General features: G+C 40.3%; 1 protein-coding gene across 3 annotated transcripts in view; it reads left to right on the forward strand.

Annotated features, from left to right (window-relative positions):
- The first annotated feature begins 588 nt into the window (after positions 1–588).
- mtor (mechanistic target of rapamycin kinase) overlaps positions 589–14,165 on the forward strand; it is an 89,433-nt gene continuing 75,856 nt past the window's right edge. The window contains exons 1-19 of one of the 3 annotated variants that reach the window (XM_067591519.1): positions 589–748; positions 1,190–1,332; positions 1,630–1,738; positions 1,934–2,166; positions 2,814–3,014; positions 3,154–3,288; positions 3,367–3,642; positions 4,508–4,616; positions 4,910–5,093; positions 5,447–5,575; positions 5,825–6,069; positions 7,324–7,533; positions 7,671–7,876; positions 8,703–8,825; positions 9,051–9,134; positions 9,341–9,517; positions 9,954–10,046; positions 10,573–10,707; positions 11,641–11,770. In XM_067591519.1, the coding sequence (XP_067447620.1) occupies positions 1,204–1,332; positions 1,630–1,738; positions 1,934–2,166; positions 2,814–3,014; positions 3,154–3,288; positions 3,367–3,642; positions 4,508–4,616; positions 4,910–5,093; positions 5,447–5,575; positions 5,825–6,069; positions 7,324–7,533; positions 7,671–7,876; positions 8,703–8,825; positions 9,051–9,134; positions 9,341–9,517; positions 9,954–10,046; positions 10,573–10,707; positions 11,641–11,770 (2,908 nt within the window). In that variant the 5' untranslated portion in view covers positions 589–748; positions 1,190–1,203. Of the gene's footprint in view, positions 749–913; positions 1,062–1,189; positions 1,333–1,629; positions 1,739–1,933; positions 2,167–2,813; positions 3,015–3,153; positions 3,289–3,366; positions 3,643–4,507; positions 4,617–4,909; positions 5,094–5,446; positions 5,576–5,824; positions 6,070–7,323; positions 7,534–7,670; positions 7,877–8,702; positions 8,826–9,050; positions 9,135–9,340; positions 9,518–9,953; positions 10,047–10,572; positions 10,708–11,640; positions 11,771–14,165 lie in introns of those variants that run through there. The other 2 variants (XM_067591520.1, XM_067591521.1) reach the window with 2 other exon arrangements.

The following is a 14,165-nucleotide window of genomic DNA, read 5'->3' on the forward strand; positions in this document are numbered from 1 at the left end:
GCCAGGGGCCATTGCCTCATTTTGCCAAATTGGTAATCCAGCCTTCATTATACCCTTTTCACAGCAGACATATCTTTTACATATTATAGCAGGAAAGCACATGTGATAACATAAAAATGGGCTCCTTTGCATTCGAGTGTGTCAGAAAGGCATGTCAGTGAGCCAGTAAGCACAATGCCATGGAGCTGGAATACCTGAGTGAAGTGCGGCCATCATTAATCTTATTAATTACTGTGCTTTTAATTTGTCAGCCATGAAAAAGGTCCGTTAATAATGACCACAGACTGTATATAATACTTTACTTTATAATACTTGAATACTTTATATGCAGTCGATAGTAATGTATATATAATGTATATATAAATATACAGTCTATGGTAATGACACGTTCAGATGGTGTGGTAACTCATTTATATACACTACAACCTCCAGGAAAATGTAGTGGAATGAAAAGAACCATATTTCTGTGAATATGTGAATAAAAGTATAAAGTCATACAAGTACAAGTCATACAAATATTCAAGTAAAGTGTCACTACAGTTGAATCTGTTCTCAGCTGCTCTGCGCAGGCTGCGCAACTTCACGCTTGTGAAGTTTGTTGTCGTGCTGGAGTCGGTCCAACTCATCAGAAGAGATACATACATACAGCTAGCTCACCTTGCCCTGTACCGGCCGTGTAGTCGTACAATGAGAGATATTCCGCAAGAGTCGAATAGCAAATAAGTGGCCGGCATATTACTGTGAACACGTAAGTGATACAAAATGGTTACACGACTTTACCACGTAGCTAACGGTTTGCTATATCAGGTAGCTTAACGTCAGTGCTAGCTAACGTTAGCTAAACAAAACCAGCATGATACACTCACCAGGCTCTGAAATAGCCTGCGCCAAACCTGTACTCCTTGGACGTGCTAGGGTGTGGAGGATGCTATCTTTCCAGTTTAGCGTAATGTCTCTGTTTGGTGTAAATTATGTGTTACCTTACAAGCTTGATAATATGTTTTACTAGCTAACCAGACTTGCTAGCTAACGTTAGCTGTAGCGTCTACAACATTGACCTGGTATGTTACCAACTCAGGACATATATTCTGTCTCTCTCAAGTGTAGCAAATTTATACTTGTCATTCCTTGTTTTGGCAGCCTAGCACGTTGTAGTGAAAGCATATCCATTTTATTTGTCTCCTTGCAGATAAAGTCGTCCAAATGGTGATCATGTCAGGCACAGCCACTGTGCTGCAACAGTTTGTCAGTGGCCTGAAGAGTCGAAATGAAGACACCAGAGCAAAATCTGCCAAAGATCTGCAGCACTATGTGACTACAGAGCTCAGAGAGGTATGAGCAAAAACATACGTGGACATAACATAAATCTGCTGTGAAGTATCATTTCAGAAGGACTGCACTTCCCCACTGGAGCTGGAGAATGATCAGCTGTTTACACTGTGTTTCAGGAGTGGATGTGACTCCAGCTTTCCTTTTGTTATAAATATTACATAAAGTGCAGGGATAATAAGAAATGTTTTTCTTTTCCCAGATATTCTAGACTTTTTAGATATCCTTTTGTTGCAATCATCAATTTTGGTTTCCTCTTAACTGGTTTTTGTATTACTGGTTTGTTTGTGCCATCCACAGTTAAGCCAAGATGAAGCCACTACATTCTATGATGAGTTAAACCACCACATATTTGAGCTGGTATCCAGCTCTGATGTGAATGAGAAGAAAGGAGGGATTCTCGCCATAGGTAAGCCTAGAATAAGTAAATAAGTTTACTTTTATCTTTTACTTAGATTTAGTGGTATGAGCTTGAGATAAATTACTGCGCTTGGGGAACTGTTTAGCTTTTAAGCATTAAATGGTATATAACAATATACACACAATGAACCTATTACAGTACATACAGTATACACAGTAACTGTGAATTGATTATTTCTTCCAGTGAGTCTGATAGGAGTTGAGGGAGGCAATGCCACCAGGATCAGCCGCTTTGCCAACTACCTGCGCAACCTGCTCCCCTCCAGTGACCCTGTGGTGATGGAGATGGCCTCTAAAGCCATGGGCCACCTGTCTATGGCAGGGGACACCTTCACTGCTGAGTATGTGGAGTTTGAGGTGAAGAGGGCTCTGGAGTGGCTGGGAGCGGACAGGAATGAAGGCAGACGCCACGCTGCAGTAAGTGACTAGCAGAAAGCAAGGACTGTGTTGTTTGTTGTTGAAATACCACCACTTCTCTGTGGTGTTTATGTGTGGTGGAGATGAGGGTAGAGGACAGCCTTACTCAGGACTGTCCCTTTGCATTGTTGCTTTTTTTTCTTTTTTTCACTTTATAAAGCTGCACTAAGCACGTGACTCATAGCGGGTTTAATTTTCCTTGCATGGAGAACCCATTGCCATTCATGAGACAGTGTTGGATTTTCCTTGTAATACCAGTGTCGTTTGGAGTTAAGGCACTATTACTACTCCCTGTTATTCACTTTCCTCAAGTATTTGTAAATGCATGATTTTTGTGGAAAGATTTTGTCATACAAACCTTAAAGTTTATAAAAACTTGCTTGAAATGAGCTACTATTCCAGCTAACAAACTCACACTTTTTTCTTTGTTGTAAAAATACTCTCTATTACTTAAAAGTGAAGCAGTGAACACCTGTTGTACAGTTGTACACTTGATAAAGGGTTGAACTTAAGAGCACTGTTATGATATGATTACTACACAGAGAGGTCTGAAAAGCACAATGTTACCATTTATTTACACTCTAACAGAGTAAACCTAAGAAATGCAATTAATGACCAGTTACAAAACGATATTCTGTCTGTTCCAGGTGTTGGTGTTGAGGGAGCTGGCTGTGAGTGCGCCCACCTTCTTCTTTCAGCAAGTGCAGCCCTTCTTCGACAACATCTTCTATGCAGTATGGGACCCCAAGCAGGCTATCCGAGAGGGGGCTGTGTCTGCCCTGCGAGCCTGTCTCATCCTCACTACACAGAGGGAGACCAAGGAAATGCAGAAACCACAGTGGTACAAAGTATGGCATTCCACTGTATCCTGTCAAATCACATTTTTTGTCCTCATTGAAGTATTTTTCATCAGTATATGTTGTATTTGCCAGGGGGAAACCAATGTCCTTGTAATAGGTGACATGGATGTTTATTTTTCTGTGACAGCAAACCTTTGAGGAGGCAGAAAAGGGATTTGATGAGACTTTGGCCAAAGAGAAAGGGATGAATCGCGATGACAGGGTCCACGGTGCTCTTCTTATCCTGAACGAGTTGGTTCGCATCAGCAGCATGGAAGGAGAGGTGAGGGTTGACCTCACAGTAGAAACACTCTCACATCCAAAAGCAAAACATCGCACTCACTGTCTTGTCTCTCACTAGCGCATGCGTGAGGAGATGGAGGAGATCACACAGCAGCAGCTCGTCCACGATAAGTACTGCAAGGAGCTGATGGGATTTGGAACCAAGCCCCGCCACATCACACCGTTCACCAGCTTCCAGTCAGTGCAGCCACCGCAGTCCAACGCTCTTCTGGGCCTGCTGGGCTACAGCACACCTCAGGGCTTCCTCAGCTTCGGGGCCACACCAGTGCCTGCCAAGAGCTCGCTGGTGGAGAGCAGATACTGCCGAGAGCTGATGGAGGAGCGATTTGACCAGGTAGATTTTACAGCATGGGTCTGGCTGCAATAACTGGTCAATCTGACAGTTATTGTGTTCAGATTTGATTATTTCGCTCAAGAAAAATGCATATCTTGTGATAGAAACTGAAAGTCTTGTTATTGTTGTGTTACTTCAGTGATAAAGTTAACTCTATACTACTATACTGCAGTGTTCTTTGAATAATGCAGCAATAGTTTAGTTTATAGTGTTCAATTTTTTTGTACTGCAAGGGAGTAAATTGAATTGAACTTGGGTATGTTTCAAGGGTGTAGTTTGTGGTGGTGTCGGACTGGAACGCGTTACTTCGTAAGGTGGTGATTTGTCCACTTCTTGTTTGCGTGGGGGTTGATTACTGAATGTTTGCTTCAACAGGTGTGGAACAGGCTTTCAAAACTCTCTCTGGCTTTTATTTTTATCGGAAACAGTGCTCTATTTTTGGGTTGCCAATACAGGCTACAAAGTTGTTTATTACCCACTTAATGCAAAAATGATGTGCAGTCTCCTGCACAAGATGTTTTTATATACAAGATACTTGCAATAATCCTCAAATTTTTTCATCCCAAATTGGTTCAAGACTTCACTTCACCCAATAGCCGATGAAGATGGCCAAGAACAAACTGGGTCATGGGACAAACTATAAGTTATTGTACAATTAAGTAGCACGTTTTGAATATAAATATAATTTTCGACTGTCAAGGACTGTCAAGAAATAGAAACTTATATTCAATATCATAAATTAGGCAGAGTAGCTCTCATAGTATAACAGAGGGACAATGAAGAGATTTAAGACACAAGGTCAGAGCTGTTTTGAGCACCTAATAAATCATAGTTGACATAATCTTTCATGCTGTGATTTGTTTAGGTGTGTCGGTGGGTGCTGAAATACAAAACCAGTAAGAACCCTCTGATCCAGATGACCATCCTCAACCTGCTCCCACGCCTTGCTGCCTTCCAGCCACATACCTTTACAGGTGGGAATAGTAAATGATCCAAGATCTAGTTGAATCCATCTTTGATAGAGTAACTTGCAGTCATGCATTCTTTCCAATCATTATATCAACTGGGCTATTTTGGTGGTAATGGACAAGAAATGTAAAGAGATCATGAACACTTTTTGGTCTTGTCTGTCCAAATGTCTGTGGGCTTTGCCATAATAAATTGCATATAATATCTCCTAGTCAGTTGATTTATGTGTTGCAGCATGTATGAACCCCTACATATGTGTCTAATCATTTGCACTGTGGTTCTTCCATCCACTGTGCAGACCAATACCTGTCAGACACTATGGGCTACCTGCTGGGCTGTCTGAAGAAGGAGAAGGAGAGGACCGCAGCTTTCCAGGCTCTGGGGCTGCTGGTAGTGGCTGTCAGGGCAGAAATCCAGCCGTACCTCTCCAAGATCCTTGAGATCATCAAGGCTGCCCTGCCACCCAAAGACTTTGCACACAAGTCAGTAATTACAAACATGAAATTGGTTCTAGCTATGTGTTGTATCTATATATACTATAAATTGTATTTCTTCAGATTCAGACATACATAGATATGTTTTGATTTGCCTCATATATTTTAAGAGTTATTTTAGTTTTGTAGGTTTTGGTTGTGTTATGTTTGAGACCATCCTCAATCTAATTTCAAATCTGTTTATAAAAAATCTTGAGTCCAATTTTGTATCCAGTTTTGGCCATATTTTGGGAAGTCCTGCTTTATGTATCTACTTGTAAAAATAATTTTGGGATACAGTCTATTCTATGAAAGGAAATTTAAAATTGCCTAATGCATGATCCTGTCTTCCATGTGAACAGGAGGCAGAAGACCATGCAGGTAGACGCCACAGTGTTCACCTGTATCAGCATGCTTTCCAGAGCCATGGGTCCCAGCATCCAACCAGACATCAAGGAGCTGCTGGAGCCCATGCTCGCTGTGGGCCTCAGGTAGGACAAAATGCTTCCACCATAACTCAGTCTAATGTATTTTTTTAACTTCTGTCAATTTAAATAAGTAGCAGTATCGAAATATAAAGTTTGATCTACACTATATGGCTTTTAAAATTATGTCTTGGTTTGTAGATTAAAAAAAAACAAACTAACTTCACACTTGTATGTCCTTATCTAAAGGTGATGATATTGTGTCTATCCATTGTGTCGGGCCAACATTTTCTAAATGTGTCCCTGTCCGTTCAGTCCTGCATTGACAGCGGTGCTGTACGACCTGAGCCGTCAGATCCCCCAGCTGAAGAAGGACATCCAGGACGGTCTGCTGAAGATGCTTTCCCTGGTGTTGATGCACAAGCCACTGCGTCACCCCGGCATGCCCAAAGGCCTGGCTCACCAGCTGGCCTCGCCAAGCCTCACCAACATCCCAGAAGCCAGCGACGTAGGAAGCATCACACTGGCACTACGCACACTGGGAAGCTTTGAATTTGAGGGTAAGAATGTTGAAATACAGCTGAAGAAATCTTTAAAAACATATTGGGCCTAAAGCAGGACTTTCTCTTAATTTATTTCTTAGGAAACACAGGAAGAGAAAACCGACGTTATTGTTTATACATAAAGATATCTACATACCGTGTAACTTTAAATTATATAAACTTACCGGCATAAAGATGTTTATTACTGATGACAGCAGTTGAAAATTATAATTTTCAAGGATGGATAGTGGCACAACAGCCCTAGAAAATCATAAAACATGAAAAGACATAACTGATACAGGTAATGTGTTGGTGTCTGAATGAAATGTTGTGGTTTTAAATTAAAGGCATAAACCATCAGGCATAAGATTGGAGCCATAGAAGGTGAAGAGAACACGTCCATAATACATGATTAAGTAACTAACAAGAACTGCAGAAGTGTTTGAAGAGGTTGTGTTCATCTGTTCTCTGGACTGGACCTATAGAGTTTTAAACAGCATGCCATTGAATCACAATAATAGATAGCTCAGATACTTGGAGTGAAATGTAGACTTTTGTGCGCTCCATGTTACCTTTTCAAATGTTATCAATATTTTCCTTATAATTTAGGAGAGGAATGTTCTTGAAGAAGTAATGGTCAAAGGAAATTAAATCATCAGTTCAGTTCAGTCGAACAGAATCTGGGCACAGTGGTTTTAGTATTTCTGTCCACTACAGCGGTTGTCCATATGTAATACGTTAGCAATAATAAGGACAGCAGTGCATCGGGAATTGGGCAGTCCACATTGGAAGAAAAATGTGGAAAAATTAACATCCACTTCTTTGATGTTTTCCAACTGTTGGCTGTAAACAGCAGACCATGGTAAAGTAATTACATCTCAAAGTCTGTTGTCTTCCTGTAGGTGATGGAACGGCTGGCTTTTGTTTTGGGTTATTGGTAATGGCTTATTTATAGTCTTCTTTTAAATATGACTCATTCCTAATTGACTTATAAGTCAAATTGTAGTACAACACTGGACTTATTCAGAATTTAGTTGTGAAATCCAAAAATTGTGTGAAATAAACCAGATGGTCCTCTCTGGATCAAGAGAAAAAAATACAGGAAGAGTCATGAGTCAAGTTCTGTTGGCTGCACAGAGTCCAAAAATGTCCAGACACCTATAAAAGATTATGTGTATAACTGCCCTCATTTACCATAAACCACACCTATCTAAACAATTATTTGCCAAATAGTTCAGGAATTATTCTTTTAACTCTCTGTTCTTTCATCAGGACACTCCCTCACCCAGTTTGTGCGCCATTGTGCTGACCACTTCTTGAACAGTGAGCACAAGGAGATCCGGATGGAGGCAGCTCGGACCTGCTCACGCCTCCTCACCCCCTCCATCCACCTGATCAGTGGCCATGTTGTCAGTCAGACAGCAGTGCAGGTTGTTGCGGATGTGCTAAGCAAGCTGCTGGTTGTTGGCATCACTGACCCAGGTAACGCATGAAAGAAGAAGAAAAGGAGGAGGAGAGGGAACACAACTGTTGACACCTGTGATGACCATGATGATGAGGGTTATACGAGTGATAAGAGTTTTAATGTCTGACTCCTCCTTGTCCCTGTTGTCCTGTAGATCCAGACATTCGATACTGTGTGCTGGCGTCTCTTGATGAACGCTTTGATGCTCACCTTGCCCAGGCTGAGAATTTGCAGGCGCTGTTTGTGGCACTGAATGATGAGGTGTTTGAGATCAGAGAGCTGGCCATCTGCACAATCGGACGCCTCAGCAGCATGAACCCTGCCTTTGTCATGCCCTTCCTACGCAAGATGCTCATTCAGGTAGGAGAGGCACACAGATCATCAACATCAGTAGTTTAATGAGTTCTTTAATTGTAGCTTTTTTCCCTTTTTAAAGGGGAGTTTGTTGAATTGTTGAATGAAAAAAATTAAACAATCTGAGCTTAATTCTTTTAAACATTCAATTTGGCACACTGACATAGCTGGAAAGGGCAACGACAAATGTTTACCAGCTGCAGAAAGAGTGACATATTGTCAGTATTAAGGGTCATGTCGGGATTACAGTCCATCTAGTCAGGTTAGTTGCAGGCATGATGATGTACCAACATGGGCAAGAAGAATAAGGCTGTCTTGGCTAAAATCGGCCAAAATGTTACCAAATTATTATGTAGGATATTTTGAAAGATGCTGTACTAATAAAATATCTTCACACAAGTCCTTAAATGAAACTATAAATATAGCACTTGTGTTTCTGATGATGCTACTTTTTAGCCTGCCTTGGAAATTAAATTGAAGAACAAATTTCAAACACATTAGTTACATTTTTAAATTCATAAATTAACATGGTTTTGAGTGTGTATTTTAGATAATTATTGATTATATTCCCTGAGTGGATAATGTCATCATGCACATTTATCGTTACATATATTAGATCACTTGTTGTCTGCTATTTCCATTGGATACCTTTAGAGGGCAGCAAAGGCCACAATATCCTGCACAGCTTAAGACTCCAAAGTATACTATAACACCTAGTAAATGTTTCTTTTTATGAGACCCTGCTCCCATAACAACACGATGTACATTATAAATTAATCTCATTAAGTTGTCTACTTTGTTATGCTTAACTCTGTTTTGAATTTTGTTGCAGATCTTAACAGAGTTGGAGCACAGTGGTGTCGGCAGGAACAAGGAGCAGAGCGCCCGTATGCTTGGTCATCTGGTCTCCAATGCCCCCCGCCTCATACGGCCATATATGGAGCCCATCCTTAAGGTACAACTCTGCTAATTGTCCATTGCGAAGGTGTATAAGTTTATGAATGTAGCCAGAGTTTTACCTGAGAGGAGGATGTGTACTCTCTGAAGAAGAGAAGTTAATGTCCATTCCAACCTCATTTCCTGAAGCTCTTCAAATATTTTTTTTTCCTGACTGTGAAACTAAAGCCAAGACTAATGGAAGCGCTGGGTTAAGTAACCTCTTTACCTTTTACTTTTGCAGGCTCTCATTCTCAAGCTAAAAGACCCAGACCCCAACCCTGGAGTAGTCATCAGTGTCCTTGCGACCATCGGCGAGTTGGCTCAGGTAAGGGCAGACTTAATGTTTCACTTCCTTAATGTTTTGTGAGGACAGTGTTAGCCTGTGTTTTCCATGTTGATTCATTATTACATTATTTCAACATTTATCAACAATTTTAATGCAAGCATTCTGAGCTTGTCCTTTTCTAAGGTCAAATGTAGAGGGTAGAGCACCACCCATGGATGTGTGCCTTGCTCCAACCTGTTGTCCAGGTGGTTCGATGGTCCCCACTGAAGAGTCAGGGAAGCAGATTTAGAAGCAGGCAGTCCTTGCAGTGCAGACAGAGTGCAGGAGATGCGCAGGTAGATCAAGTGTTCTTGGTTGAATCAGTGCAGGAAGAGACAGAAGCCCAGCTGTTCAGGAACCAACTCAGGAAGATGCAAGAAAACGTAGGGAATAAATTAAATACATTTAAAATGCCATTAAATGCCATGCATGTTCTGTAAAAAAAAATATGTATACAAGCCAAAAGCCCCTATGTGTAGTGAAGATTTCTAATTTTGGTCACTCGCAGTATTAAAAAAAGACACTATAGTAAAAATTGCAGGCAGCAAAGCATCCCCCCTATTTTTCCTCAAACAAACAAAAAAAAGACATCAGAAAAATATGGAAAATGCTTAACAACAAATGTTCTTCACATAAGGGCTGTGGTTTGATCTTGTCAGTTTGAAACTGATGTGGGATCACCAGTCGTTTTAATGTCAAACTGTGTACCAAGTAATAATTCAGTCCTTTGTAGATTTCAGAACATCCTATTCACAGAAAGTTGGACAGATTATAAGGATTCTTCTGTTTTGATTGTTTCTCCTGTGCCTGTCCTGTCAGGTGAGTGGCCTGGAGATGAGGAAGTGGATGGATGAGCTTTTTCCAATCATTATGGACATGCTGCAGGACTCCTCCTCATTGGCTAAGCGACAGGTATGTGAAGAAATTAGTGTCTACTTCATCTGGTTCTAATCTTCTTGTCACATCTCTTCCCAGCACCACTTCAAGCTCTGAAAAATATTTGTTTCTCGGGTACAGTAAATACACATCACTTTCAGTAAACATAACAGGACATCAGATCTGGAAACATTTAAAGCCACTCAGAAAGCATTTTGAGACGATTGTGTTTCTGGTATTTCCTGTTTAAACAGGATTTTGTGCCAGGAACTAACACAGGGAGGGTTTATTGAAAAGCATTAACCAATGATGCATCAATATGGAACTGAAAAGTTGTTTGAATCGATGGCAGGGGCAGGCAGGCAGGATTACTGGTTGGGATTTATATTTAAGACTTTTTAATACGGTAGATGAATAACACAATTCACTAACTTTTTAGCGTTGTTTGTTGAATAGGTTTTACATGGATGATTAGCTAACATTGTAAAGAAAAGTGCATCCTAAACATGCTTTATGCTCCAACGGCATTGTTCATGAGAATCTGCCTCTGACTTTCCACCAGGTGGCGTTGTGGACCTTGGGCCAACAGGTGGCTAGTACAGGCTATGTGGTAGAGCCCTACCGCAAGTATCCTTCCCTTCTGGAGGTGCTGCTCAACTTCCTGAAGACAGAGCAAAACCAGGGCATCAGGAGAGAGGTATGCATGGTTGCCTCCATCTCGGGTCCTTACCTTTTGTTTCCCCCACAGTTTTCTTGACAGCAATGTGAACACAACTCTATGGCTCAGCGAGTCATAATGAAGCCAGAAACCCTGCCTGTCAACATATACTAAACAACCGAAGGTTTGTTTAGATGTATGGACTTTGACTAGTGAATTATAATCACATGAATACATACAGTACAACTCTATGCACATTTTCCACAATTATGTGGAATTTTTTCCTAAGTCATTTGCTGTGATGTAATTCATATTTTTTTCTTTCCTAGCCTATTACATTATGTGAGGCTCAGAGAGCACTTTGTCGCTGTGTATGGTCTGTGGCACAAATCCTGGCAGGCCAATTATCCAATGACAGTTGTGTACTTTGTGTGGTTTGACTATTTACTCTATTCTGCAGCATCTATGCTTCTTGAGGGAACTAACTACAAACCTTTTACAGCAACTATTCATATCTAGAAGGGCTGAGTGTTTGGTACTAAAAAGATTTATTAGGGGTAGAGTGTATGTTGTAAATTTTTATTAAAGGCATACTTCACCAAAATCAATTCACCAAATCTGTTTTTTTGAGTATCAAATACTCACCGTCTGTAGTCTTGAAAGGTGGCTCTGCATCCTTTTTACGGAGAGCAGCAGCTGCAGTCAGTTTGGATTTACAGCACTTTCATTGATTCCACCGGGGACCTAGAGTCATGGAAAAAAGTATCAAAACATAGAAACTGCTCAAACTACTGATGCAGTGTACTCCACTTCTCTGTTGTTGATGCCCATACTTATGTTTCAAACAATCACTTTGCTCAATATTTCAAAAAGTCGAAATTTTCTAACTATCCACAAATAGTGGAGTGACATATTGTTTCCAATTCTTCCACTGAAAGATTGCTAACTGTCCTTGTTGTGTATCTCCAACAGGCCATCCGTGTACTGGGTCTTCTCGGAGCTCTTGACCCCTACAAGCACAAGGTGAACATTGGCATGATTGACCAGTCACGAGACGCCTCCGCCGTCAGCCTCTCTGAATCCAAGTCAAGTCAGGACTCAGGTAGGCCTGTGATCACTATTACTAATCTCAGTTTTGGGAGCAATTTTAGTTGTACATTTTCACAATGAGTCAGCGTACCAATTACTTAAACTTTTTATTTGTGTTCCTCAAAGTAATAGCAGTATTGAATTCTCAGTGCAACAGCTGGAAAGTCTCTAAATCAACATGGACCCCTCTTGAAATCTTATGTGTGGTCTTCACACACTCCCACACTGGGTCTATCCACTGGGAACCTTGTTGTTGCTGTGATTTCAGTGTGTCAATGTGAACCTGATGGATAGTATTGTAAAGAGGTAGTATTTGTGATGTCTCTTAAATCAGATTGAATTTAAGGGGCAAGCAAACCACAAGGCAGAATTTGCAGTGTATTATATTTTCACATTTTTAGCCATTGTAGTTTGTGTTTTGATAGTAATTAAAAATATATATATATTTCCACTAAGGCATGGAGGATATACTGTATTAGCAGATCTGAAACCCTTTCAACATATGGTCAGATGCATCTGGAAACATTTATAGGATGTCTCTATATAAATATAAACACCCAGATCCAACCAGGACGTGCAGAAATCTGGCAGCAGGCAGCCTGGACAGTAGAACACTAAGTAAAGGTTGACTGAAGTAACTTATGGAAAAAATAATGTTGGTTTTAAAGGTTGCAAAACTTATGAAGGTGCAGTTTGCATTTTAGGAGATGCATGTAAATGTCATTCCGAAAAGGCATCTGAGGTGTAAAATAAAGCATTTTCAGTTGATCAGAAATGGTTTCATCAGTTCATCTGCAGTGTTTGGATTGATTAAATGTCAGCTTAAGATTGAGTCTCATGCATTTTTTTGTCACACTCATGAATGATTTAATGATGCAAAATAGCTGATGTGAATAGAAAAGGGGGTGATAGTTAATATAATTTCATGAGGTACCTGTTCACAGGGATTTGATACATTCTCTGCTTCCCTGAATTGAACAATATTTAATTGTGAAATAATTGGGAAATTGAATTGAGATATTAAACCATTTGTGCAGGTGTGTTCTTTACACATGGTTGCATGTTGAAACATGAATACGCTAACAGAATCTTCTCAGTTAATCAGTGCTATGGAAAGAGCTGTAAGTAAAACACACCTTTCCAGTTTTGCAGCACAGTTTTTCTGGGTCAGAATATAATCACTCCAGAGAGGAACTGATTTCATCTTCAATTATCTGAATTGCTGAATGTGTCTCACATAACTCATTGAAACCCTGTCTGGCCAAAAACACTTAGGATTATCCTTTACAGCTTGGCTGTCTTATATTTCATAAATCTACAGTTCATTAGAAGGAGAACACAGTGAAGTGATATGTCTACACAGTCAAGACAAAACACAATTTTTAGAGGTCTTGCCCCTGAATTTGAAAAGTCAACATCAAATGTGGCTTTGGTTTGCGATTTGCGTGAGCCTTCGATCTTCGGGATCTAATTCCTGGGTTCTGTCTGATCAGGGGGAAATTTGACCGGCACAGCTGCAGTGGGATCTTTTAGAGTGGACATATTTCATTTAAGGTGACCCACTTTAGGCAGATGTCTCTTCAAGCGTCTGTTTAAATGACTAAGAAGTGTAAATGATTTACATTACTATTTTTATGAGAGAGAGTTGATTACTGATATGGTCCATATTGTTTAAATGTATTATTGTATCAGCTGAATCATTCATTGTCCTAACACACATTGAAGAGCATTTTTCTATTTCTGTCTTAAGTGTATTTTTAGCCATGCTAGTGTATGGCCATAGAGATGGAATGTCGGTCTGTCGGTCTACCGCTGTGGTCCAGACTGAAATATCTCAACAACTATTAGATGGATTGCCATGAAATCTTGTACAGACGTTCATGGTCCCCAGAGGATGAGATCTACTGACTTTGGTGTTGCCTCTAGCAACATCAGGAGGTTGACATTTTGGGATTGAAATATCTCAACAACAGTTGGATGGATTGCCATTAAATGTGGTACACTCAATCATGGTACCCAGAGGATGAACTTTTGGTGATTCCCTGACTTTTTATCTAGTGGCATCATCAGGTTCAAATTGTTATTGTCCAGTACTTTGGTTAATGACCATATATTTGCGGAACTAATGACATTGCCAGCAGCCTTTGCTCTGTGTTAAGGGCTAATTACCAAATGTTAGGGTGCTAACATGCTAAACTAAGATAGTGAGCATGGTAAACATTATACATGCTTAACATCAACATGTTAGTGTTGTCATTGTGAGCATGTCAGCATACTGTACTACTGTATAAAACATTAGCATTTAGCTCAAAGCACCGCTGCACCTAAGTACAACCTCTTTTAGCTACTTGCATGACTATAGACTCAGTTTTGTTTCAGTATGTTTGTCATCACAAACTTAGAGAAGC

The sequence above is a fragment of the Thunnus thynnus genome, chromosome 6 (genome assembly GCF_963924715.1).
Source record: "Thunnus thynnus chromosome 6, fThuThy2.1, whole genome shotgun sequence".
In the NCBI taxonomy this organism is placed as follows: domain Eukaryota; kingdom Metazoa; phylum Chordata; class Actinopteri; order Scombriformes; family Scombridae; genus Thunnus; species Thunnus thynnus.